This window comes from Oncorhynchus tshawytscha, linkage group LG26, assembly GCF_018296145.1.
Source record: "Oncorhynchus tshawytscha isolate Ot180627B linkage group LG26, Otsh_v2.0, whole genome shotgun sequence".
NCBI classification, from domain to species: domain Eukaryota; kingdom Metazoa; phylum Chordata; class Actinopteri; order Salmoniformes; family Salmonidae; genus Oncorhynchus; species Oncorhynchus tshawytscha.
In genome coordinates this window covers 25,624,176-25,648,890 of record NC_056454.1, presented here as the reverse complement: position 1 = coordinate 25,648,890, position 24,715 = coordinate 25,624,176, and the positions used below count along the sequence as shown (strand labels likewise).

The 24,715-nt window shown below is 42.9% G+C and overlaps 1 protein-coding gene across 1 annotated transcript in view; it reads left to right on the top strand.

The window, feature by feature from the left end:
* LOC112225419 (cholecystokinin receptor-like) overlaps positions 1-17,414 on the top strand; it is a 40,031-nt gene extending 22,617 nt beyond the window's left edge. Inside the window, exons 2-5 of the mRNA XM_042306992.1 lie at positions 1,835-2,083; positions 6,255-6,519; positions 12,243-12,370; positions 15,061-17,414. Of these exons, the coding sequence (XP_042162926.1) occupies positions 1,835-2,083; positions 6,255-6,519; positions 12,243-12,370; positions 15,061-15,617 (1,199 nt within the window). The 3' untranslated portion in view covers positions 15,618-17,414. The remainder of the gene's footprint in view (positions 1-1,834; positions 2,084-6,254; positions 6,520-12,242; positions 12,371-15,060) is intronic.
* The last annotated feature ends 7,301 nt before the right edge of the window (positions 17,415-24,715 follow it).

Genomic DNA, 24,715 nt, shown 5'->3' with positions numbered 1-24,715 from the left:
CCCACCCACACACACATGAACAAACACGCAGGCCTGAGGCTGTCAGGCCCGGAGGGTGAGTGTTTGTAGTTGAACATACAGAGCGGCTCTTATCCCTTGGGCATGGTTGCCTTGAGCGTGCTTAGATGGTCTATGTGTCAGCGGGGGACGGGTGGGCTGGCAGGCTGAGATTTGAGTGACAGGCAGAGAGACGGGACTTCAACAGGATATGACCCGCTGGAGCCCAAAATACCCTGGGGCTGCTGTCGCTGCATCTTCTAAAACCTGACTAACCAAACACCTCTTTCTCTTTCTCTTTCTCTTTCTCTCTTTCTCTTCTAAACCTGAGCTGCATTTCATTTCAAACAGTTGCACCCCCAGCTTTGATCTATTCCCTCCCTCATTGACTCCCCTTCACTGGTCTGATAATTTTGCAGGTGAAAGCAACATGGTGGAACGGACTGGAGGTTTTTTATACAGAGGAAGATGGGGCACTAACAGGATACAACCCACTGGGGATCCTAATCCTCAGAGCTCATGCTGGCTCTCCTATAATTTGACCACCCAAATACTAAGAGGAGAGAACATGGACTCTTTGCCAGAGTCAGTGGAGGGGAGGGAGATACTCACTGGGCAAAGACATCAATTCAACATCTATTCCACATTGGTTCAACTTAATTTCATTAAAATGATGTGGAAACAACGTTGATTCAACCAGTGTGTGCCCAGTGGGTAGTATGTCTGAGTGGAACAGAAAGGTAGAGAAAGCATTGATACAGTAGGTAGGACATTTGTTTGAAAAAGGAGGTTGCATAAACTCTACATAGATATGTAAGTATGTTATAGTCCCATTAATATTTGAGTTGTGCTGACCTAGATCTGATCTGGCCCACAGTGAGTTTGTGTCAGAGACATACATGATAACATACTCTGTGACATTCAAATAGTGTTTTACTGTACACTATCAGCACTTCTCTCCAATTAACATTCCTTATCCCTTTTAATTAATCATTATGAGAAACATTCTTCTCTTCACAATTACTTTCTCATCACTAACCGACCCCGTTGGAAATGTAATTTTGTAATTCATTGCGTGCATTAGGCCATGGTCTGTAAGTGAACGGTGTCCCATGGAGATAAAGTAGAAGTTGCTTTCCAGACCAGAAGAAGTACCTTTAAGGTAGTCAATAAGGACTGGAATTATTTCTCTTTTTCATTTACCTTCCTTCCTTCCTTCCTTCCTCACACACACACACACACACACACACACACACACACACACACACACACACACACACACACACACACACACACACACACACACACACACACACACACACACACACACACACACACACACACACACACACACACACACACACACACTCCCTCCCACCACTATCACTATGGTACACCCAGAAGCCAGTTAGATCTAGAAATCAATAGAAACACAGTGAAACAGGGTGATTGTATTGAGCTGCATGTTCAACAGTGCTGATTAATCTGTTAAACTGGACCAGGGCTCCTGTCCTCACTCACTTTCTCGCTCGATGGGCTTCTATAAAGAATTTACCTGACCTCCTCCAGGCTTGGCAGGGGGAAGAGTAGTGTTCTGGTGACATGACATAATAACCATGTATCTAACCACCTGTGGCTGAAGAACACAACACAAATACTGTGTTGGATTGTGAACAGTGGGATTTTATTGCTTCGATCAGGTTTTGAATCTAACATGTTATTTTATCTCCACCTCTGTTTGTCAACCCCTCTCTCTCATGCTCCCCCCTCTTTCTTTTATACCCCCTCTCTATCTCTCTCTTTTTTCCTCCTCTCCTCCATCTCCTCCTCCCTCCAGAGGTGGACTCGCTGCGTATCCTGCTTTACTCGGTAATCTTCCTCCTCAGTGTGTTTGGCAACCTGCTAATCATTGTGGTCCTGACGGTCAACAAGCGCATGAGGACGGTCACCAACTCCTTCCTGCTGTCCCTGGCGGTCAGCGACCTGATGATGGCCATCTTCTGCATGCCCTTCACCCTCATACCCAACCTCCTGGAGGACTTCATCTTCGGGCCCACCATGTGCAAGATAGTGGCTTACCTCATGGGTAAGAATGGGGGACTGGAAATGTTGAGGGCGCGTGTGGGAGATATCGAGGCTGGAGAAAATATTGGGTTATTGAGAGAGAGCGAGAGAGCGAGAGAGAGCGAGAGAGAGCGAGAGAGAGAGAGAGAGAGAGAGAGAGAGAGAGAGAGAGAGAGAGAGAGTGTGTGTATATATCTGTCTAACTTTCTGATCCACTCTATCTAGCCAAATCAAATCTCCCAATCATGTTTTACTAACACATCCATACAACCTTAAAAACACATCTTCATTTAGAAGTCCACTGTGCATACTGATCTCTGATTCACAAGCTGCAGTTAGGGTCACATTTAATCGGATCCCTGATGGTTTGAAAAGTTTGAACTTTAAGACTTAAACAATTGCTGAAAAAATTACTTGTGTCATCCAAAAAGTAGATGTCCGAACCGACTTGCGAGAGCTATAGTTTATTAACAAGAAATTTGTGGAGTGATTGAAATATGAGTTTAAATGGCTCCAACCGAAGTGTATGTAAACTTCCGACTTGAACTGTACATACATACACTTACATACAGCTGAAGTCAGAAGTTTACATACACTTAGGTTGGAGTTATTAAAACTCATTTTTCCACCACTCCACAAATTTCTTGGTAATGAACTTTAGTTTTGGCAAGTCAGTTAGGACTTGACACACAGTAATGATTCCAACAATTGTTTACAGACAGATTATTTCACTTATAATTCACTGTATCACAATTCCAGTGGGTCAGAAGTTTACATACACTAAGTTGACTGTGCCTTGAAACAGCTTGGAAAATTCCAGAAAATGATGACATGGCTTTAGAAGCTTCTGATAGGCTAATTGACATAATTTAAGACAATTGGAGGTGTACCTGTGGATGTATTTCAAGGCCTACCTTCAAACTCAGTGCTTCTTTGCTTGACATCATGGGAAAGTCAAAAGAAGTCAGGGAAGATCTCAGAAAAATAATTGTAGACCTCCTCTGGTTCATCCTTGGGAGCAATTTCCAAACGCTTGAAGGTACCACATTCATCTGTACAAACAATAGTATGCAAGTATAAACACCATGGGACCACGCAGCCGTCATACCGCTCAGGAAGGAGACGCATTCTGTCTCCTAGAGATGAACGTACTTTGGTGCGAAAAGTGCAAATGTCACGTTCGTCGTATGAAGGAGACCAATGTGCAGCGTCGTATGTGTACATTCTCTTTATTAAAAGAATGATCACCGAACAAACTAACAAAATAGCAAACGAAACGTGAAACTATACAATAGAGTGCTGACAGGCAACTACACATAGTCAAGATCCCACACCAGAAAGTGGGAAAAAGGCCTGCCTGAAATATGATCCCCAATCAGAGACAACGATAAACAGCTGTCTCTGATTGGGAACCATATCAGGCCAACATAGACATACAAAACCCCTAGACATACAAAAACCTAGAGTACCCACCCTAGTCACACCCTGACCTAACCAAAATATATAGAAAACAGAGATATCTAAGGTCAGGGCATGACAGTACCCCCCCCCAAATGTGCGGAATCCCGGCCACAAACCTGAACCTATAGGGGAGGGTTCAGGTGGGCATCTACCCTCGGTGGCGGCTCCGGTACTGGACGTAGTCCCCGCTCCCTACACTGATCCCTCCGCTTCTGTGGAACCAGACCGTGGATCATCGCCGGAGGCTCAGAACTGGGAACCACCACTGGAGGATCTGGACTGCAGCTCTTCGCTGAAGACTCTGGACTGCAGCTCGTCGATGGAGGTCCCAGACTGGGGACCATCGATGGAGACCCAAGACTGGAGACCGACGCTGGAGGTCCCGAACTAGGGACCGTCGCTGGAGGCTCCGGACTGGGGACCGTCGCTGGAGGTTCCGGACTGTGGACCATCGCAGGAGGTTCCAGACTGTGGACCGACGTTGGAGGTTCCGGACGGGGGACCGTTGTTGAAGGTTCCGGATTGTGGACCGTCGTTGGAATCTCTGGACTGGAATCTGTCGCCGGAAGCTCTGGACTGGGAACTGTTGCCGGAAGCTCTGGACTGGGAACTGTCGCCAGAAGCTCTGGACTGTGGAGGCGCACTGGAGGTCTGATGCTTGGGACCGGTACAGGTGGCACCGGGCTGATGACACGCATCTCAGGGCGAGTCCGGGGAAGAGGCACAGGACGTACTGGACTGTGGAGGCGCACTGGAGATCTGATGCGTGGGACCGGTATAGGTGTCACTGGGCTGATGACACGCACCTCAGGGCGAGTGCGGAGAGGAGGCACAGGACGTACTGGACTGTGGAGGCACAAGGGAGACCTGATGCGTGGGACCAGTACAGGTGGCACCGGGCTGATGACATGCACCTCAGCACGCCCGCTCTGCAGCGCTCTCAAAGCTAGCACCTCTCCCCGGAATCTTGTGTCGAGCTCCTCATCCGACTCCCTGACTTGCTCTGGTTCGCTCCTCGGCTCCGCCGACTGCTCTCCCCCCTAAATTTTCTTGGGGTTGCCTCTCATGCTTGCTCCGTTGAGCTATCTCCTCGTATCGTCGCTGTTCTGCTTTTGCTGCCTCTTATCTCCTCCTTAGGTCGGCGATACTCCCCGGCCTGTGTCCAGGGTCCTTTTCCCTCCAGAATCTCCTCCTAGGTCCATTCCTCCTGAACACGCTGCTTGGTCCATTTTTGGTGGGATCTTCTGTCACGTTCGTCGTATGAAGGAGACCAAGGCGCAGTGTTGTATGCGTACATTCTCTTTATTAAAAGAATGAACACCAAACAAACTGACAAAATAAGAAACTAAACGTGAAGCTATACAATAGAGTGCTGACAAGCAACTACACATAGTCAAGATCCCACACCAGAAGGTGGGAAAAAGGCCTGCCTGAAATATGATCCCCAACCAGAGACAATGATAAACAGCTGTCTCTGATTGAAAACCATATCAGGCCAACATAGACATACATAATCCCTAGACATTCAAAACCCATAGACATACAAAAAAACCTAGACATACAAAAACCTAGAGTACCCACCCTAGTCACACCCTGACCTAACCAAAATATATAGAAAACAGAGATATTGAAGGTCAGGGCATGACAGCAAATCAATCACAGAACAACAGTAAAGGACCTTGTGAAGATGCTGGAGGAAACAAGTACAAACTATATATATCCAAAGTAAAACGAGTCCTATATCGATAGAACCTGAAAGGCCGTTCAGCAAGGAAGAAGCCACTGCTCCAAAACCGCCATAAAAAAGCCAGACTACAGTTTGCAACTGCACATGGGGACAAAGATCATACTTTTGGAGAAATGTCCTCTGGTCTGATGAAACAAAAATAGAACTGTTTGACCATAATGACCATCGCTATGTTTGGAGGAAAAAGGGGGAGGCTTGCAAGCTGAAGAACACCATCCCAACCGTGAAGCACGGGGGTGGCAGCATCATGTTGTGGGGTTACTTTGCTGTAGGAGACACTGGTGCACTTCACAAAATAGATAGCATCATGAGGGAAGTAAAATTATGTGGACATTGTTAAGCAACGTCTCAAGACATCAGTCAGGAAGTGAAAGCTTGGTTGCAAATGGGTCTTCCAATTGGACAATTACCCCAAGCATACTTCCAAAGTCGTGGTAAAATGGCTTAATGACAACAAAGTCAAGGTATTGGAGCGGTCATCACAAAGCCCTGACCTCAATCCTATAGATAATTTGTGGGCAGAACTGAAAAAGTTTGTGCGAGCAAGGAGGCATACAAACCTGACTCATTTACACCAGCTCTGTCAGGAAGAATGAGCCCGAAATTCACCCAATTTATTGTGGGAAGCTTGTGGAAGGCTTCCCGATACGGTTGACCCAAGTTAATCAATTTAAAGGCAATTCTACCAAATACTAATTGAGTGTATGTGAACTTCTGACCCACTGGGAATGTGATGAAAGAAATAAAAGCTGAAATAAATCCCTCTCTACTATTATTCTGACGTTTCACATTCTTAAAATAAAGTGGTCATCCTAACTGACCTAAAACAGGGAATTTTTACTAGGATTAAATGTCAGGAATTGTGAAAAACTGAGTTTAAAAGTATTTGGCTAAGGTGTATGTAAACATCCGACTTCAACTGTATATAATCTAAACTCTTAAATTTAGTTTGTTATCTAGTTTATTTTTCTTTATTTTCCAACAGGTGTTTCCGTGAGTATCTCCACCTTCAGCCTGGTTGCCATAGCAATTGAGCGCTACAGCGCCATCTGCAACCCGCTAAAGTCACGGGCGTGGCAGACCCGTTCCCATGCCTACCGGGTGATTACTGCCACCTGGCTGCTGTCCTTCATGATCATGAGTCCCTACCCGGTGTTCAGCCACCTGGTCCATGTCCCCCTGAAGGACAACATCACCATTGCACGCATGTGTCGCCATATCTGGCCCCACAGGGAGGTGGAGCAGACCTGGTGAGTGTGTGTGTCTGTGTATGTGTGTGTGTTTGGGTGGGGAGTGTGGGTGTGTGTGGATGGGTACATACTCATACTCATCTTACTTTTTGCTTACTACTGTTTTCCTAATACTTCATTTTATGGGGTTTGGGTGGAACTGTATTTACAAAGAAAGGAGAATCTTCCTACACTTATGAATTGATGATACAGAAATATTGTGTTTGTATTCACAGTAGAATATAAAATGATCACTAAAATGCTCTCAACAGCAAAATAATTTTAACTTGTTCTCCAGCTGACCATTTCCCACCAGAGAAGCCATTAATTTGTCATTGTAGTATAAGTGCATCCCAGGTCACCAGGTGCATTGTGGATGACTGTAGGGCTCCTCTGGGGGAGGTATTAGACACAGCCTGTGTACAGTACAAGACGTACTGCTGCTCTCTCATTATTATTTTATATTGGTAGCCTCCTGCCATAACCCATTATTGGTGGAGCGGAGTCCTGTGAGAAAAAGACACTTGAGGCTTTCCAGTCTACAGAAAAGAACAACTATAGTCCAGTGGATGCTCCTCTTCAGTGAATTTCATAAAAATAAAAATAGTGAAACATTTAAAAAGTTATGCTTTTTACATAAAATTATTCAAAAAAATATACGTCACCAAATAATTTATTAAATCACACTGTTTTGCAATGAAGGTCTACGTTAGCACTATGGTGTAACCAGAGGACAGCTAGCTTCCGTCCTCCTCTGGGTACATTGACTTCAATACAAAATCTAAGAGGCTCATGGTTCTCACCCCATTCCATAGACTTACAAAGTAATTCTGCCAATTTCCGGAGGTCATCCTCCAACCTATCAGACCTCTTGCAGCATGAACTGACATTGTCCACCCAATCAAAGGATCATATAATGAATCTAGTAATGAAAGCATACGCTACAGCTAGCTAGCACTGCAGTGCATAAACTGTGGTAAGTAGTAGACTCAAAGGGAGAGAAAGACAATAGTTGAACAGTTTTGAACAAATTAATGTATTCAAAAATGAATGAGGAGCGAGAGAGAGAGAACTAATCTTAACTAACTCACTTTTGTACATTGCGCTGGTCTGTATAATTGACCTTATTTTAAAGCCCAAAAAACGTAATTCTTCCAGATCAACTGTAATATCAAGACCATTGTAAAGCACAATATCTCCCCTTTCCAACAAAATCATTGACGAAACCTTCATGATGCGCATCTCTGCATGATTCAAGAAGGCAATGAGCTCCGTCGGGTCTTTTTAAAAACGGTGGGTGGGGAAGCGAACTCTATTGCGTGATAGTGAAAGGGAGACCCAATCTGTCCAATTTATCACATTATCACCTCTAAAATGTAAATAAAACACTATAAAGAGTTTATATAATGTGACATTACATACCTATTTGAAGGTTTGTGTCGAATATGAGTCTGTTTTTAGGGCGGTGCTAAAGTTATCTTCAGAAGTAAATAGCGTCTGTCGCTTCTTTTTGAGAGTCATGATGGCTTGCAGTGATGATGCAAAAAATTACTAGGTATCCTCCTTACCCTGTCCCTTTCTTATTTTTAAACAGTGAGAGAAGCACTACACCTGGTGGAGAGAGGCTGTAAGACACAGAATTAGTTGCTTTATGCGTGCTGTACGTTACGCCATGACACGTCACAATTTAATGTACAGCGTTGGAGGGGTCAGTTTTTTAAACTTTTCTCCAATACTATTGAGCCATTACCATGTCAATCAATGCTTGAATAGAAACGTAGTTCACACCCCAGATTTTGATGTTAACACAGTCGCTACAGTCCCATTAGTTGTCATTGCAGCCTTTGTACGGAATGGGGTTAGTCACCTTTTTTGTCCTTTTTTTCACTTTCACTTACTTAGCTAGCAAATGCAGCTAGCCAGTTTTGCCAACTCAAACACCCAGCTCATCCAGATGGATGCTATGCTAGCAAGCTGGCTATGACTATTCAACACTGGAACTCTTCCAGGTAAGCTTTTGGTTTGACTAAATTATTGCCCGCCGTGTAACTGCTAAACTACTTACTGTCTGTACACTGTACTGCATGATTGTAGCGGGTTTACTAATGCATTAGTTCTATTAGCTATGTTATTTTAGCCAATGTGGTGACAACAATGTAGGCTGTCTGTAGCGGTTATGATATGAAGTTTTGATTTTGGAAAGTTTTTTTTTGCCTGGTCACAGACAGCTGATGTGTTGTGCATTGAAGTCCACAGGCAAAGGGAAAGGTGAGAGGAGGAGACCACATAGATGTGAGAAGGAATACAGCAGGCTGTTTCTGTGGCTATGAAAGTGAACTATTTGCGTTTGATCAGGGGTGTATTCATTCCGTAGATTCTGTTGAAAAACGTTTCTTAAATGGAAGCAAACGTAACGAAACGGGGATAAACATACCTGAATTTTTTCAATAGAAATTCTCATTTGCAACTGTTGGACTAATGATTACACCCTAGATAAGCTAGATGCAGGCAAGAGTGTGCAAGGCAGTATAGAATGTGTCACTGTCTGTCCATCTGTCAATGTCTGTCACCTCAAATCTTTCTCTCGACCTGTGTGCAACTATTCTGTAAACGTTCATTCCTAGGCTAGGTTCTAGTAACCTCATGATGGGTATATGGGAAAGTTGAGTATCAATAATGTTACATTGAACTAGGTGAATGGAATATGAATAACAGTCATCCAATATGCTGTAATAGAAATAAGGCCATGCTCATTAGAAAAAATGAACATCCTCACTCATCTTAAATGGCACTGACTGCCATTGTTATAGTCAGTAAGAGAGCCTTAAGAGAGAAACACACCTCAACAGTTTTGTTTTGTTTGGGTCTTTCCCTCCAAAGCAGGCTCAGGGGTAGCCTAGTGTCTCACGGTTTATGCATCGCCCTCCAGTATCTCCACCAGTACTAACTCCGCTCTCGGCCTCGCTAACCTCTCAACCCCTTACTCTCTTTCACATCTTACGATCTCTCTAACCCTCTAATTCTTCTTCTCCCTCTTCTTCATAGACCCTCTTTCTATTGCCTCCTCATCCCTTCTCCATCTGTTTGTCTGTCCGTCTGTCTCTCTCAACCCTTCATTCCTCATCTCCTCATCCTTCATCCCTCATCCCCGCTCTCTGAGGAACTCTGACCTAAATCAACCATACATGTAAATGTTAACTTGTTAAGTGTGTTCTGTCTTCCACTGTGTGTTAACATCCAGTGCTGTCATTCACAGGGCTCTCTGGGGTTCCTCTCCAACCTCTCGGTTGTCAGACATCCATTTGAAACCACTATAGAGATGAATCAAATGCACAAAACGTTCTCTTTACCTTTTCTTCCACTCAGGGTTTAATTGTGAGTTACAAAGTCTAGAACACTACGAACCAAAAATAAGAACAATTATTGCAATGGAAAATGCATGCAAATCAAATGATTCTAAACTGCTACCGGCTCTCTTATGATTGAGGCATATAATTATAATGGCCGTGGTAACTCTTCAAAGGAAAACCCAACATTTTTTCAATGAGCTATTAAGGCTATCATTCATGTGACTTTCCCCAGAGCGGTAGTTCAATTCTAACAATTCCCATTCTCAATTCACCAGATCAATGTTTCTAGGAAGATGTAGCCTTGGTTTTGGCACTATTACGTGTATTCTGAAATTGTATTTAGTCACTAGTATTGATTGTACCCGTTTAAGGCTTTTAGTGTGAAGCACTTAATTATTCCCAGAAGCCACCTGCTTGTGTCAGAGTCAAGGAGAAGGAGCTATTATGTCGATGTGATTCTTGGCTGTTCTTGTGAAGGAGAACTAATACAAGACAAAATACTTTATCTGTTGTAACCTGTTAGTTATTTTATTCTAAGTCCCACGTGTCCTCTGGAGAAGAGATGATAATATATAGAATATTCACAATCAAGACATTACGCTTACAAATGTATTTAGAGTTCCTCTTTCCAGATATTTTGTCCTTCATGATGACAACTGGTTGGAATGGATAGTATAAGAAACAACATTGTGGTGTCTTCTATAGTGTTAGAGTAGTAACCAATATTCCTTGTAATTTTTTTTCAGCACTGAGCAAATTTCAGATCTACTGAGCATAAACTCGAACATTGTGAACATTCTGTGCAACTTCTGGCATGCGTTTATTGTGAACACTGAGGCTGTACCTGCTTTAAGTTACCAATAACAATGGCGAAGTAGGCTACTGTGGCTATTTGATAATAATGTAGGCCTATCAGAGTGGCCTACTATCAAAAACAATGGTGAAAATGCATCCCACAACATTTATGGAAACAGCTGTTCTATAATTCAGCCTACAGCAGCAGCCAATGTGTGGTTGGCCTACATTCTATGAAACTTTAGGAAAAGATATGTAGGGCTTGACAATAACCTGTTTAGTCATGATGAAAATGTGTTGTTTGATGCAAGAAACCCCTTTACAAAATAAAGCTCATTATTATTCCCATACATTTATTACAGAGAATCAGACAAATTATGCTACCCTCTGTCTATTGGCTACTTAGTTTATTCAAGCCTGCCTCAAAATATAGCCCTGCCCCTTTGAGATAGAAAAAAATGCTCTTTACCTGACTTTTCAAACATGGCTAGAAATGCACACGTTTTGTGCTCTTGTAGGAAGCAACTACTCCCCATTGCTGACTAGAAATTAGCTATAACTCGGCTAATAACTCCCTTACTAGCAAAGAATATGAACAAATGCGCACACATGGCTACATGCAGCTCTCGCTTTGATCTCACAACAAGTGCATCTACTCACGACCACTCATGCTGTAAACACAGTCCAGTTCAAAGTGAATGGCACAGACCATATATAGCAATGGTCCATTTGCATATAGGGGTACTGCAGCTTTGATTGGTTATACTGCACCGGTCTGTAGAGTACGGGCTGAGTTGTGCCTGTCAATGCAATAGAATACTACTCTGGTGCATTCTCCCTACAATAAAATCTCTTGCATAGATAGATTTGCATACTAAGTCTTGCAAAGTTCGTTTTGTTTTGGTATGTTGCATTGAAAGTGGCTAATATTGGCAATTCCCACCGTAGAGGGAAACATTGATAGTCTTAACTAAAGGGGAAAACTAGAAAGATGAGGAGTTCAATCTTGTGCTTCTCAGCACGGGCTGATGTTTCTTCTGCATGGCAGTCCAAGGGGAGCTGCAAGCCCGCACACTCGCACAGCTTAGAGGAAACATTGGTAGTAACCATTATGTCATGTCTCCACCGGTTGTATCCCATCACAGATATTCAAGAACTTCCTCTACCTAACCTCTTTCTGGAAGTCTCCCGTGAGCAAGCCCTCTTCTTTTATGCATCTATCATGGGCTCCCGAGTGGCACAGTGGTCTAAGGCATTGCATCTTACTGCTAGAGGCATCACTACAGACCCTGGTTAGATTCCAAGCTGTATCACAACCTGGCTGTGATTGGGTGTCCCATGGGGCAGTGCACAATTGGCCCAGCATTGTCCAGGTTAGGGTTTGGTCGGGTAGGCCGTCATTGTAAATAATAATTTGTTCTTTACTGACTTGCCTAGTTAAATAAAGGTTAAATAAAAAATAAAATATCAGTACTCCTTGTGGAAGCTGTCCTCAGGCACAGATCTAGGATCAGCTTATCCTCCAAAAATCCTAACCTTAATCATTAGAGGGGTAAGGTACAACTGACTTGTTAATCCCAGTTCCTGTGTGTGTCCCAGGAATATGATGTTGCTGCTTACGCTCTTTGTTGTTCCGGGTGTGGTGATGATCGTAGCCTATGGACTTATCTCCAGAGAGCTGTACCGGGGAATCCAGTTTGAGCTGGGTCAGAAGACATCATCCCCCAGTGAGTCTTTCATTACTGCTATTTAATTATTCACACATGTATTCACGTCTTTCAGCAGCTGGGTAAGTGAGAAGACATTAGAATGCGGAATTGGCATGAACAACAAATGTTGAATTTTAGTACTGAACATATTGTGTATCTTCTAGTTTCTGCCCATTAGTGCTTGTTTTAATTATGATCCAGATTATCTTGGATTTGAGTGCACCCACCTCTCTCTCTCTCTCTCTCTCTCTCTCTCTCTCTCTCTCTCTCTCTCTCTCTCTCTCTCTCTCTCTCTCTCTCTCTCTCTCTCTCTCTCTCTCTCTCTCTCTCTCTCTCTCTCTCTCTCTCTCTCTCTCTCTCTCTCTCTCTCTCTCTCTCTCTCTCTCTCTCTCTCTCTCTCTCTCTCTCTGATTTATCAGCATGATAATCCTAATTATGGTCACACAGAATAAACATTTTATTAGCAGTACAATCATGGTAATGTGTTGCAGGTGTGAGCAAAATATTCTTTAGTCAGTATGAAAGGGCTCAATTCAGATTTACAAAATCGAATCCTTTTTTACACGTTTTGATTTAAGCACTTCTTAGAAGTTGGTATTCAGACTTACTATATGCAGGTGCGTAACAGGCTTTGCAGGTGGGGCTCCATGGCACGCACTGAATTCATTGAATTCAACTGCTGTAAACTCTCCCACTTTCTGTCCAACTGATTTTCTCAAGGACTTTTCATTCAATAGGGTTTTCAGTACATTTACTGTATCTAAAGCCATTCCTTTAAATATGGTGTTCCATTAACTTGAATTCTCATGTTAGAATTTTCTAGAAAGACAAACTAGAATATATATTGAGAAAATGGGTTCAGAATAGGGATCAATGAAAGAAACCATCTAAACATGCACATGAGTCTCCTTTTCAGTACCAATTGGTAGATACTCTGATCTTGTATATTATTTAGGGTTAGGAAAGTATTTATGAATTTTAAAAAATGGTTTAGAGAGCCTTTACACACAAAATATGTTGATGAACATAATATATATCCTGAAAGTAGCTATATTCAATTGTTTCTTTCCATGAAATATTGTAAAGTGATTAAAGTGTACAATAGGGGTTGACCAGTATTCCTATATATCTACCTTAATAATCCTCACTAACCATAGAACTGTGATGACAACTGTTCAGTCATAGGGAACTATATACCAGGCTCCAGGGTTTAAACTGCTACATGTGGACTACGTTCCAAAAGGATTCAAAAAGGTTACATGTTCCAAATGATTGCACAACTTGTAATCCGTTGTTAGAAATCCTCAGGAACAACCACACAAATGTGAGGAAAGGTAAACGAACAATGTAATGGGATGATGCAAAATGTAAGGAAACTAACACTAAAGTGACAGTTATTAATGTATGTTGGTATAACTGATGGTGGCTACTGATAGTGGCTAATATTTAACATAATACAAAATGTAAAAAATACAGTGAAAGGTCTGGGAATATAATTATATAATATAATTCAAATATTCTAGAAATCATAAATCAACTGAGTAGGTTGGCATTATACTGGCATTTGCACATGGCTACGGAAGCCTATAGCTTGGGTTTCCACATTTCATATCTGCAAGTTATAAGGCCAGCATTTCATAAACTTCACTGTGGAAAAGGTGTTATGTTGATATGCTTCAGTCTGCTGCCATGTAGCTGGTTTCACATTTGTCTCCAGCGATCATAAGATAAAATAGATTAAAACAATTGCAATTTATATTTACAATCCCCTTATCCAAATGGCTTACTCATTTACCTAGCTCTTATCAATAGCTACTATCAATTTGTAAATTACAGTGCATGGAGAACGATGTTATTTTTATCGTAAAAAAAGTAGATGTTGTTCCACTTGGAACCAACAGGTTGCTTGACCTTATTCATCTTTTCACTGTGGGCAAAGGTGGTGGAATTATTAGGGAATTAAGTCAAGGTCAAAATATGGCGTATCTATAGACGCACCTCTGCCACACCTTAACTTCTTTGATATAGTGGGTGAATAGTATGCTATTCTCGTACCTGTTCAAGGTCAGAATACGCGTAGAGGGAAAGGTGCATAAAAAGAAAATGATGTTCCATTTAAGCATTTTTAACTCAGGTCGTAATCGGCCCCTAAGTGAAATAGCTGGGATGATCAAATGTGCAGAGTGTATTTGCTGCTGATGCTTCATTAGAGGATGAAACTGGCTGATGGCAGTATGCGTCGCCTTCACCATCTGTCGGTCCAATATGAGAGAGTGAGGGACAAGGGGAGTTGTGATATAGAGAAAGAGAGAATGCGAAGGCACATCAGCCCTCAGATGTAAGATGACGCAGGTTTTTTGGTGATTCATCGCCGTGTCAATTAAGGTGAGCGACTGTTTTTAAGAGGCATGATTCACAGAAACAATTTCCACTGGGATCTTTAATTGTGCCAATTATCAGACACGGAAGAGAAGAAACCTGGTACAGGTGGAAAGTACAGATAAGCAGGGGATGTATGTGTGTGTGTGTGTATGTGTGTGTGTGTGTGTGTGTGGCTCGTTTTGCCTCAATTCAGATGTATGGGGTGTTAAATGGATCATAGACTTTTGTGAACTTCTGAAATGATTAGTTACGGAATGTAATTTATCTGACCCCTCACCACAGTTTTGGACCTCTACTTAACCTCTTCTTTGCTCGCCCCTTCACAGGTCTAAAGAATGGCCTGACCGGCACTGTGTCTTGCGTTAGCGACGACGGTGATGGTTGCTACGTCCAGGTCTCCAAGCGTCCACACTCCATGGAGATGTCCACTCTGACATCATCTACTGCGAGCACATCCAAAGTGGAGCATGCCCGCAGCAACTCCTCAGAGGCCAAGCTCCTAGCCAAGAAGCGTGTGATCCGGATGCTGGTGGTGATCGTGGCTCTGTTCTTCCTGTGCTGGATGCCACTATACTGCGCCAACACCTGGAAGGCTTTCCACCCAGCCTCGGCCCGCCGTGCCCTCTCTGGTGCCCCCATCTCCTTCATCCACCTACTGTCCTACACCTCGGCCTGCGTTAACCCCATCATCTACTGCTTCATGAACACTCGCTTCCGCAAGTCCCTGCTTGCCACCTTTGCCTGCTGCTGTCGCCCTCCCTGCCGACGCCAAGGGCTGCGGGATGGAGAGGAGGACGCAATGGCTTTGGGGGTGTCCATGTCCAAGTTTAGTTACACCACAGTCAGCACTATGGGGCGTGCTGAGGGAGGGACCACTGACTGACTGGGGGACAGGGGAGACCAGAGAGATATGTGGTTATGTGATCGGTTTAGTCATTTCTATAGGGGAAACCATTAACCTGTGGTCATTATATATGGGGGAGATTAGGTTTGGGCGGTATCCAGATTTTTAAACCTTCCTACCATTCCTGTACCATACCGGGGTACAAGTTATTACCGGCATTGCACACAAAGGGGGCTATTTATTTTCAAAAGCAAAAAACACCAACAAAACATTCAAACAATTCTTATTTTTTTACTCACGAAACAAATTTGGGCAGGATCCAGGAGGGGATTGACTTATTTAACATATAGTTATAAGCAGTGGCGTAGCATTTATATATTTACGGTATTCGAAATCATACCGTCGGAATTTCAAAATTCCCCCGGTATACCGCCCAAGGCTAGGGGAGATGCACCCACAGTCTATAGGGAAGTCAACACAAGACCATGACTGTAATGCTAATGTCAAGACCAATTGGCTCAGAGATGTATTATCTAGTTAAACTAACCTACTGTATGTTGATGGGTAGATCAAACCTGTAGTCCTTTAAAAAAAGGGAAAATACTCATGGCCTATGGAGAATGAATACCCAACATACCCAAAGGAAAAGGACAGTTATACACTGTTCAATAGTTGAAAAACAAAAGAAAATAATGGAAATATAATAGCACTGTTTTTCATTAGCATTTGTCCCAAGTGATGGAAAACAATGTTTCATTTAATGGTATGTAGCCTATGTAGTTATTTCGTTATCATCTGGGACTCATTAAAACAGCTTGCATTCATTTTTACTGTTGAACCCCTGATATATGATGGGAACTAACTTCAGGGTGGAATTAAAGGGTTATGTGTTGGTAGGGGGTGTATTCCTGAATGATACGCTATGGGGTTGCAGTGCAGTAGCTTGAGGAACAGCTATTAGTAATACCATTTGCAAAGTTTCTACTTATTTTCACGTTGCTTTGGGTTTTTACAATGCCGATAATGTTCTTATTATTAGTGTTGTCAATGTCCTGATGATGAGAAACTCTGTTGTGGACTATAAGTGCGTGCCTGTAAATGCTGATCTTTCTTCGAGTATCATCTGTTTGCTGTGCTGTGGACTATGTATTTCATGACGGACATTGTAAATACGGTGTTGCTACATCATGGTCTTAGCCAGACTGGATTGGATGTGGATTGGAGGCCAGACTCAACTGCGACCAAACCAACCCAACCTTACCGAAGACAGCAGCGATAACGAAAGTAAGTAATGTGGGGTATTAGGGAGGTACTGTTACTGTATATTTAGGCTGTTAGTCTGGATCCAGCTCATTTGTAATCATGGTAGACTGCCTTTGTCTCTTTTAGAGGTGCATCCTTGCTTTTTCAAAAACAGCTCGGTCTCTGCAGAAAACTGACGACACAACAACTTGTGTTGCATATCATTGACCTGTTGTGTACATGTTGTCCATGTATCCACTGTACTGTTGGTGTGTGTGTTTATGTTGCTGCTAACAGGGTGAGTAAAGTTACTCAGCTGAGCAGGGGAAAGATTCTACAGACATTACTGATTGGCTTCAGCATAATCTAAACTGTCAAAAATGTCCTGTAATTCATACAGTAAAATACTGGCAGCACAGAAGCCTGTAGATTTACAGGACCTTTACTAAAATACCAATTTACAGCATATTACTGTAACACCTGACTACAGAAACATGCTGTATTTCTAGAATCTACAGTGTATATGTGACAATAAAACATATACATTGAGTGTACAAAACATTAATATGGAGTTGCACCCCCTTTTGCCCTAGGAACAGACTCAATTCGTCGGGGCATAGACTCTACAAGGTGTCAAAAGCGTTCCACAGGGATGCAAGCCAATGTTGACTCCAATGCTTCCCACAGTTGTGCCAAGTTGGCTGAATGTCCTTTGGGTGGTGGACCATTCTTGATACACATGGGAAACTGTTGAGAGTGAAAAAACGAGCCACATTGCCGTTCTTGACACACAAACCGGTGCACCTGACACTTAAAGGCACTTAAATCTTTTGTCGTACCCATTCACCCTCTGAATGGAACACCTACACAATCCATGTCTCAATTGGCTCGCCTTCATCTACACTGATTGAAGTAGATTTAACAAGTGACATCAAGAAGGGATCATAGCTTTCACCTGGTCAGTCTATGTCATGGAAAGAGCAGGTGTTCTTAATGTTTTGTACACTCGGTGTGTATGTTCTTCTTTCTCGTTTTTACGCAAGTTTTTAGACAACAAATATGGTAGGGTACTGTATTCTGTGAGATATAGCATTCTCACCAATGGGACACGCCTCAAAATACAGTATGTTAATGAGATTCTTTCTCCGCCTACGACAATTTGTTACAGTGTCGATTTAGCCCAAATCACCTGCTTATGCAGCTGTGTAAAAATGACATCATGTTGTAGATTATACTATTTGGAGGCTGACGTTTTCAAATTGACGTGTCCCTTTTTCAAATTCAAATCAGATGTTTTTGACTGAACATGACTGCTCTCTCTGAGTTACGAAACATACCCTTATTATGTCTTGTCATTAATCTGGCTACAGAATGCGACACATTATTCTTCATATTAGATGGTCTCTTTTGAGCGTTTCTCTTGGTCAGGTTGGCGTTTTCCTTCATGCATGTGGTTGCGTCTCATGTGGCATCTTATTCCCTACAATAATGCACTATGGCCAAAAGTAGTGCACTATTTAGGTGATAGGGTTCCATTTCAGACACACCCCTTAGTCTCTGCCTCATCCACTCTGCTTGTACTAATTGTGTTGTGTCCTCAGCCCGTGAGAGTGGAATGCTGTGAATTTCACAAAGAAATATGTATGGTGTGCTTTTGTAAGGTAATATTTGACGAGCGCAGGTCCATAATGTATTTGAGCAGTACAGACAAGGGCCTGTTCTGTGTGGCTGCCCCAAATGCATGTATGGAATCTAAAATGTCTCATGATTTGTTTTAATCTCCATTGTTGATATTGTGTTGTGAGTAGACCATGTAGAAACAGAACTTTGCCTTAATCTAGGGGACTGGGTTAAGAGACAGTGATTAAATGGCATGGGGCCTTCATCCTTCATCTCTGAGGCTGAGTGTAGGGTATAGGACAGGTTTTCTTTGAAAAACAATTATTCAGTATCTCCTCTCCTTGGCTCAACATTATCGCTGCTGAATAACAACCATCTGCTGCTCACGCTCCTCCTCCTCCAGCAAAAAAACAGAGTGTGTTGTGTTAAAAATCGTCCCCTCCAGGGAGAGACGGGGAGAGGAGTCACACTCAAAGCCTTCCCCAAGCTTTACTCACATGGACACTGTTGACTAATTACTACTCATCCTCAGCACACCGGAGGCACGTAGATCTACCCACTGACCTTCTCTGCCTCATCCGTTTCTCTCTGTTCCCCTTTCATCTGCTAACTGTGGCATAGATGTCAGAGTCGTGGGGAAGGCTTCAGCCTGGAGTGTGTATGAGACAGAATGAGCAGAGCAGAGAGCAGAGTAGTGAGCAGAGAGGGTTTTCATGCAGACATACAGGCTGGAGAGAGAATGTACTTTAAGCAGATGTCCCCCAGATGTCAGAGCAGAGCCCGGGGAGCATGAGAGAGTGTGCGGGGGAGAGAGGAACATTCACCAGATTCAGGCAAAGGTGTAAAGTAACTTGGTGGGATGTGGCTCTGATTTATACACTGTGATCGTGATTTTGATTTCATTTTGTGAGTGCATCTTTGCATTACATCTTGTAGGAAGATAAAGCAATGCACTACTACAATGACCTCTCTAGCTCCTTCCATTATGGTTTTATGAGAACAAAGACAAAGAACAGAGACTTACTTCCTCTCTATCCCAGTGGTAGCGTCATTCTGTGGAACCGATTGAAACAGAGGTAAATGAGTGGGATCTCTCTCTCTCATACACACACTCACACACACCCACCCACACACACAAGAGACAGGAGATATTAAAGCCTCTGCTGGTGGCGTATGCCTACAGAATGCTTAATGCATTGGGGCAGTAGTCCAGGATCGGAAAGCCCTCCTCAACGTCAGATAAGAGATTCTGATTTTCCAATGGTGGCAGAGAGAATGTTCAGTGTTATGACTTTGCTACACACACTCTCCTTTCTTTCTTTTTTTCTGTATTATCCCCCGTCACAAAGATAGCAAAACAAAATACACTGCAGTACATAAACAAAAGTATGTAGACACCCCTTCAAACTAGTGCTATTTCAGCCACACCGTTGCTGACAGGTGTGTAGAATTGAGCACACAGCTATACAATCTCAATAGACAAACATTGGCAGTAAAATGGTCCGTACTGAAGAGCTCAGCGACTTTTAATGTGGCACAATCATTGGATGCCACCTTTCCAACAAGTCAGTTCGTCAAATTTCTTCCCTGCTAGAGTTGCACAGGTCAACTGCAAGTGCTGTTATTGTGAAGTGGAAACGTCTAGGAGCAACAACGGCTCAGCCACGAAGTGGTAGGCCACACAAGCTCACAGATTAGGACCGCCATATGTTGAAGCGTGTAGCACGTAAAAATCGTCTGTCCTCGGTTGCAACACTCACTACCGAATTCCAAACGGCCTCTGGATGCAATTTCAGCACAATAACTTTTCGTCAGGAGCTTAATGAAATGGGTTTCCATGGCCGCACACAAGCATAAGATCAAAATGCGCAACGCCAAGCGTCAGCTGGAGTGGTGTAAAGCTGGCCGCCATTGGACTCTGGAGCGATGAATCATGCTTTACCATCTGGCAGTCCGATGGACAAACCTGGGTTTGGCGGATGCCTGGAGAATGCTACCTGCCCCAATGCATAGTGCCAACTGTAAAGTTTGGTGGAGGAAGAATAATGGTCTGGGGATGTTTTTCATGGTTCGGGCTACGCCCCTTTGTTCCAGTGAAGGGAAATCTTAACGCTACAGCATAACCTTACATTCTAGACGATTCCATGCTTCCTACTTTGTGGCAACAGTTTGGGAAAGGCCCTTTCCTGTTTCAGCATGACAATACCACCGTGCACAAAGCGAGGTCCATACAGAAATGGTTTGTCGAGATCAGTGTGAAAAAACTTGACAGGCCTAAACAGAGCCCTGACCTCAACCCCATCAAACACCTTTGGGATGAATTGGAATGCCGACTGCAAGACAGGCCTAATCGCCCAACATCAACGCCCGACCTCACTAATGCTCTCATGGCTGAATCGAAGCAAGTCCCTGCAGCAATGTTCCAACATCTAGTGGAAAGCCGTTCCAGAAGAGTGGAGGCTGTTATAGCAGCAAAGTGGGGACCAACTCCATATTAATGCCCATGATTTTGTAATGAGATGTTCGACGAGCAGCTGTCCACATACTCCGATCATTATACACATTATAAACTCTTCCAATGTGCTGTAGACTGAACAGCCTGAGGAAGCGAATAGGAAGAAAACAGTAGAATTCCTCTAAAGGTTAGTGATAATGCAGGACTTCATTTCATATGGGAAAGCTATTAGAATAATATCCTTAGAAAAGGTCAGTGTCTGACACACACACAAAAAAAGACGCAATTCATTTGGTCCTCACAGTGGCATTTAACAAGTGCACCAAAAACACAGGATATGTCCGGTCAGACCCACTGTCACAGGGATTCGACAGATTCACAAACAATTTGCCCTTTATTATTTTCAGAAGTGAACAAAGGAAATGAAAATGACACCGAAAGTCATTTGCATGTACACACGCACACACACACACAGCCTTGTTTTAATCTACAGATATTACATCTATTTTGTGTTTAATTTGTATAATTTTCTATGTCAGTATCAATGAGAGATAGAGATAGAGCCACTGCTCCACTGCAGAATGTCATTCATCATCAGGGTTATTTTAAAGGATGAGTTCCCTTAGAGACATGTTAGGACACTTTACAGATTCTAATTTCAGTTGTTCCTTTGTGTAATGGGGCAAATACACTAATTGCTGCTTTTACGGGATGATTCATTGGCTTTGTGAAGGATGATTCATTGTACCTCCCAATCAACGTATGCTGGCACAGAATGACAATGAAATTGCCTGTTTTCTGAATCCATGTTTGGATAGTTAATGGCCTTCTGAGAAAACAAAACATATTTGGATTGAAACTGGGGTGTGTGTAAATCTATAATGCCAACAGGACAGAAAACTAAACCCAGGGGAGTGTCAGTAATGTCTAGCCCACCTCGGTTGCAGTGGAGAAGCTTTAGCCATTTGGTTGTCATAGAGTTTGAGGGAGAAACACAATGCACAATGGCTGTCAATGCACCATACTATATATATGGAATTGTAGATGTCCATGTGTGTGCATATGAGAATAGAATAGAATTTACAATCGTTCAAACACGTTTGGGGATATTCTATTTGGGAGGTGTCTGTCTAAAGTCTCAGTGATGTAGGGTAGAGTGTAACATTGTGGGTATGTCTAAGAGTCTGAGTGGACTGTTGTACTGCAGGCAAGGCTAAGAGGATGAAGTGTTGGAGGAGGAGAAGAAGGGGAGGAGATGAGGAGAAGAGGGGGAGAAGATGAGGTGAAGAGGGGGAGGAGATGAGGAGAAGAGGGGGAGGAGATGAGGAGAAGAGGGGGAGGAGATGAGGAGAAGAGGGGGAGGAGGTGAGGAGAAGAGAAGAGGGGGAGGAGATGAGGGGGAGATGAGATGAGGAGAAGGGGGAGATGAGGAGAAGAGGGGGAGGAGATGAGGAGAAGGGGGAGGAGATGAGGAGAAGGAAGAAGGGGGCATATTTAGATCTACTCCATTGGTCACAGTCTCAAGGCCACCATTGCCTTAAGTGTGTGTGCGTGTGTGTGTGTGTGCGTGTGTGTGTGCTTGTGTGTGTGTGTGTGTGTGTGTGTGTGTGTGTGCACGTGTGTGCGTGCGTGTGTGTGTGTTTGTGGGTGGAAGGGTGGATGGGTATGTGTGTCTTTGTGTGTAGGTAGGGGGCATGTGTGTGTGTGTGTGTGGGGGGGAACTGAATGAGAACTGACTCATTCAGTTCGAGGGGAGTTTTTTTCTATTACTTATTTTTTGTTGAGTTGCGAGGGGTAGATGAAGGCATGTGGGAACTCCACCATAGAATGTGTGGGGGCTGTTTGTGTGTGTTTGTGTGTGCATGCTTGTGTGTCTCTATGTGTGTATGACTGCTGTGTAAGTAGCCTGCTCTGTATGAGCGTGTTTCATACCAGTGAGACGCTGTGACTCTCACGGCCAGACATGTGGTCGTGGTTGTGTTTTTCTGCTGCTGTGCTGCAGTGCGTGTGTTTGTGTTGCTCTGCAGCGGTAAAGGGCCCTGGATGTTTATATACGCTTCAGAGTGTCTCGTTTTCCGTTCTGGCTTAGGCTACACAGCTCTCTGTTGGGAGAGGCCCTACCTGCTCTGCCTCTCTCGCTCTCCTGTGCCAGCACTGATATATAGCTATTATGATTGTTGTTACAGCTACTGCCCGATGTTTCTGACTTGGCAGAGACACAGAAGATGTGCTATCGCTCCACTTGAGGTTTGTCTGGTTTGCATGTAGGCTTTTGCAGATGTTCTAAATGTATGTGTGTTTTTCTGTGTGCATGTGTGCGTGCAGGGCCGGCCCTAGGCGTAAGCAACATAAGAGATCGCTTAGGGTCCCCGGCCTCTAGGGGCCTCGACCTAAAACGTTTTCAGGAAATCTGTCTGGATCTCAACTTACTGTCGTAGTAGAATAGTAATGTAGAATAGTAATAGTAGAATAGTAATGTAGAATAGTAATAGTAGAATAGTAATGTAGAATAGTAATGTGGAATAGTAATGTTAGAATAGTAATGTAGAATAGTAATAGTAGAATAGTAATAGTAGAATACAATTTCGAAACTTGGTTGTGCATCAGCAGTTTTTTCTTGTTATGTCAGTCACTGACAGTCTAGTGACTATAAAAACATATTACATTTTTGTAGCCTGACGGCCATCAGCTGCCCTTTTTTAGATTGGTAAATCAGTCTAGCCAGCTATCTAAACTTGTAGACCTCCAGGGGATTTGATTTTCCCTCTCACTCAGATATCATATTAATGGTATAGGTTATGGAAAAATGTGTAGAATTTCAGGACATTAGCTTTAAACTACAAACATTTCTCTCTACCCCATGGCAAAATGTGTAGAATTGCAGGAAATTAGCTGTACAATTTAAGAAAAATGTATTTCTCTCTCTCTATTGGTGTAAGCAGTGTTAGTGACTGCAGAGACTGCTTCTGCTGCATTTACATTTTTAAATATGTATTTGAAACTGGTCACATCCAGCTGGAACTACTTTTGCTTTCACGTGTAATGTTATTGAATTAAAATAAATCCTCTCTTTGCCAACTGTCTACTATACTTCCTTAGTCTACCATCTAACAACCCCTCATGCTAAAGTACCATTGCCATATTGCCTGCTGAGTGCGATGAGAAGTCACTGGACTACTTATGTCAAGTTATAGTAGCCTGTACTGTAACTAACGTTGCTGTTTGTACTCTCTGTGTGAAATGGTGTCTTTCAGAGGAATATAGAGGAGATCAACTGTATCAGTTAGCTGTAATACGGTGCTTTCAGAAAGTATTCATACCCTTGACTTATTCCACTTTATTATGTTACAGGCTGAATTCAAAATGCATTCATTCAATGTTTTCTCACTGATCTACTCACAGTACCCTATAATGACAAAGTGAAAACATGTTTTTTAGAAATGTTTCCAATTTTATTGAAAACAAACAATACTAAGGGAAAACATTGAGACATCACCAAAGTAATGCTTAGAAACTAAGAGCCCCTTTATAATGAATGCAGAACACAAAGCAGGGTTCATTTAATAGAGAACCACAAGCTGGGTCAACAACACAATGGATGGAAAATTAATTAGAGAGAGACAGAGAGAAAGAGAGAGAGAGAGATCGCAAAATGGGTGAAGAGAGAGAGAGAGGAAACCCTCGACACATTCTGTCAACCCTTTATAGGTCTCATACCAGAGTATATCCTAAAGAACCAATGTAGCATTACCCTGTTACAACCTAGTAGGTGTACTGTTGTATTGCCTCATAGTTACTTTGGAGTAATGCCTATACAGTG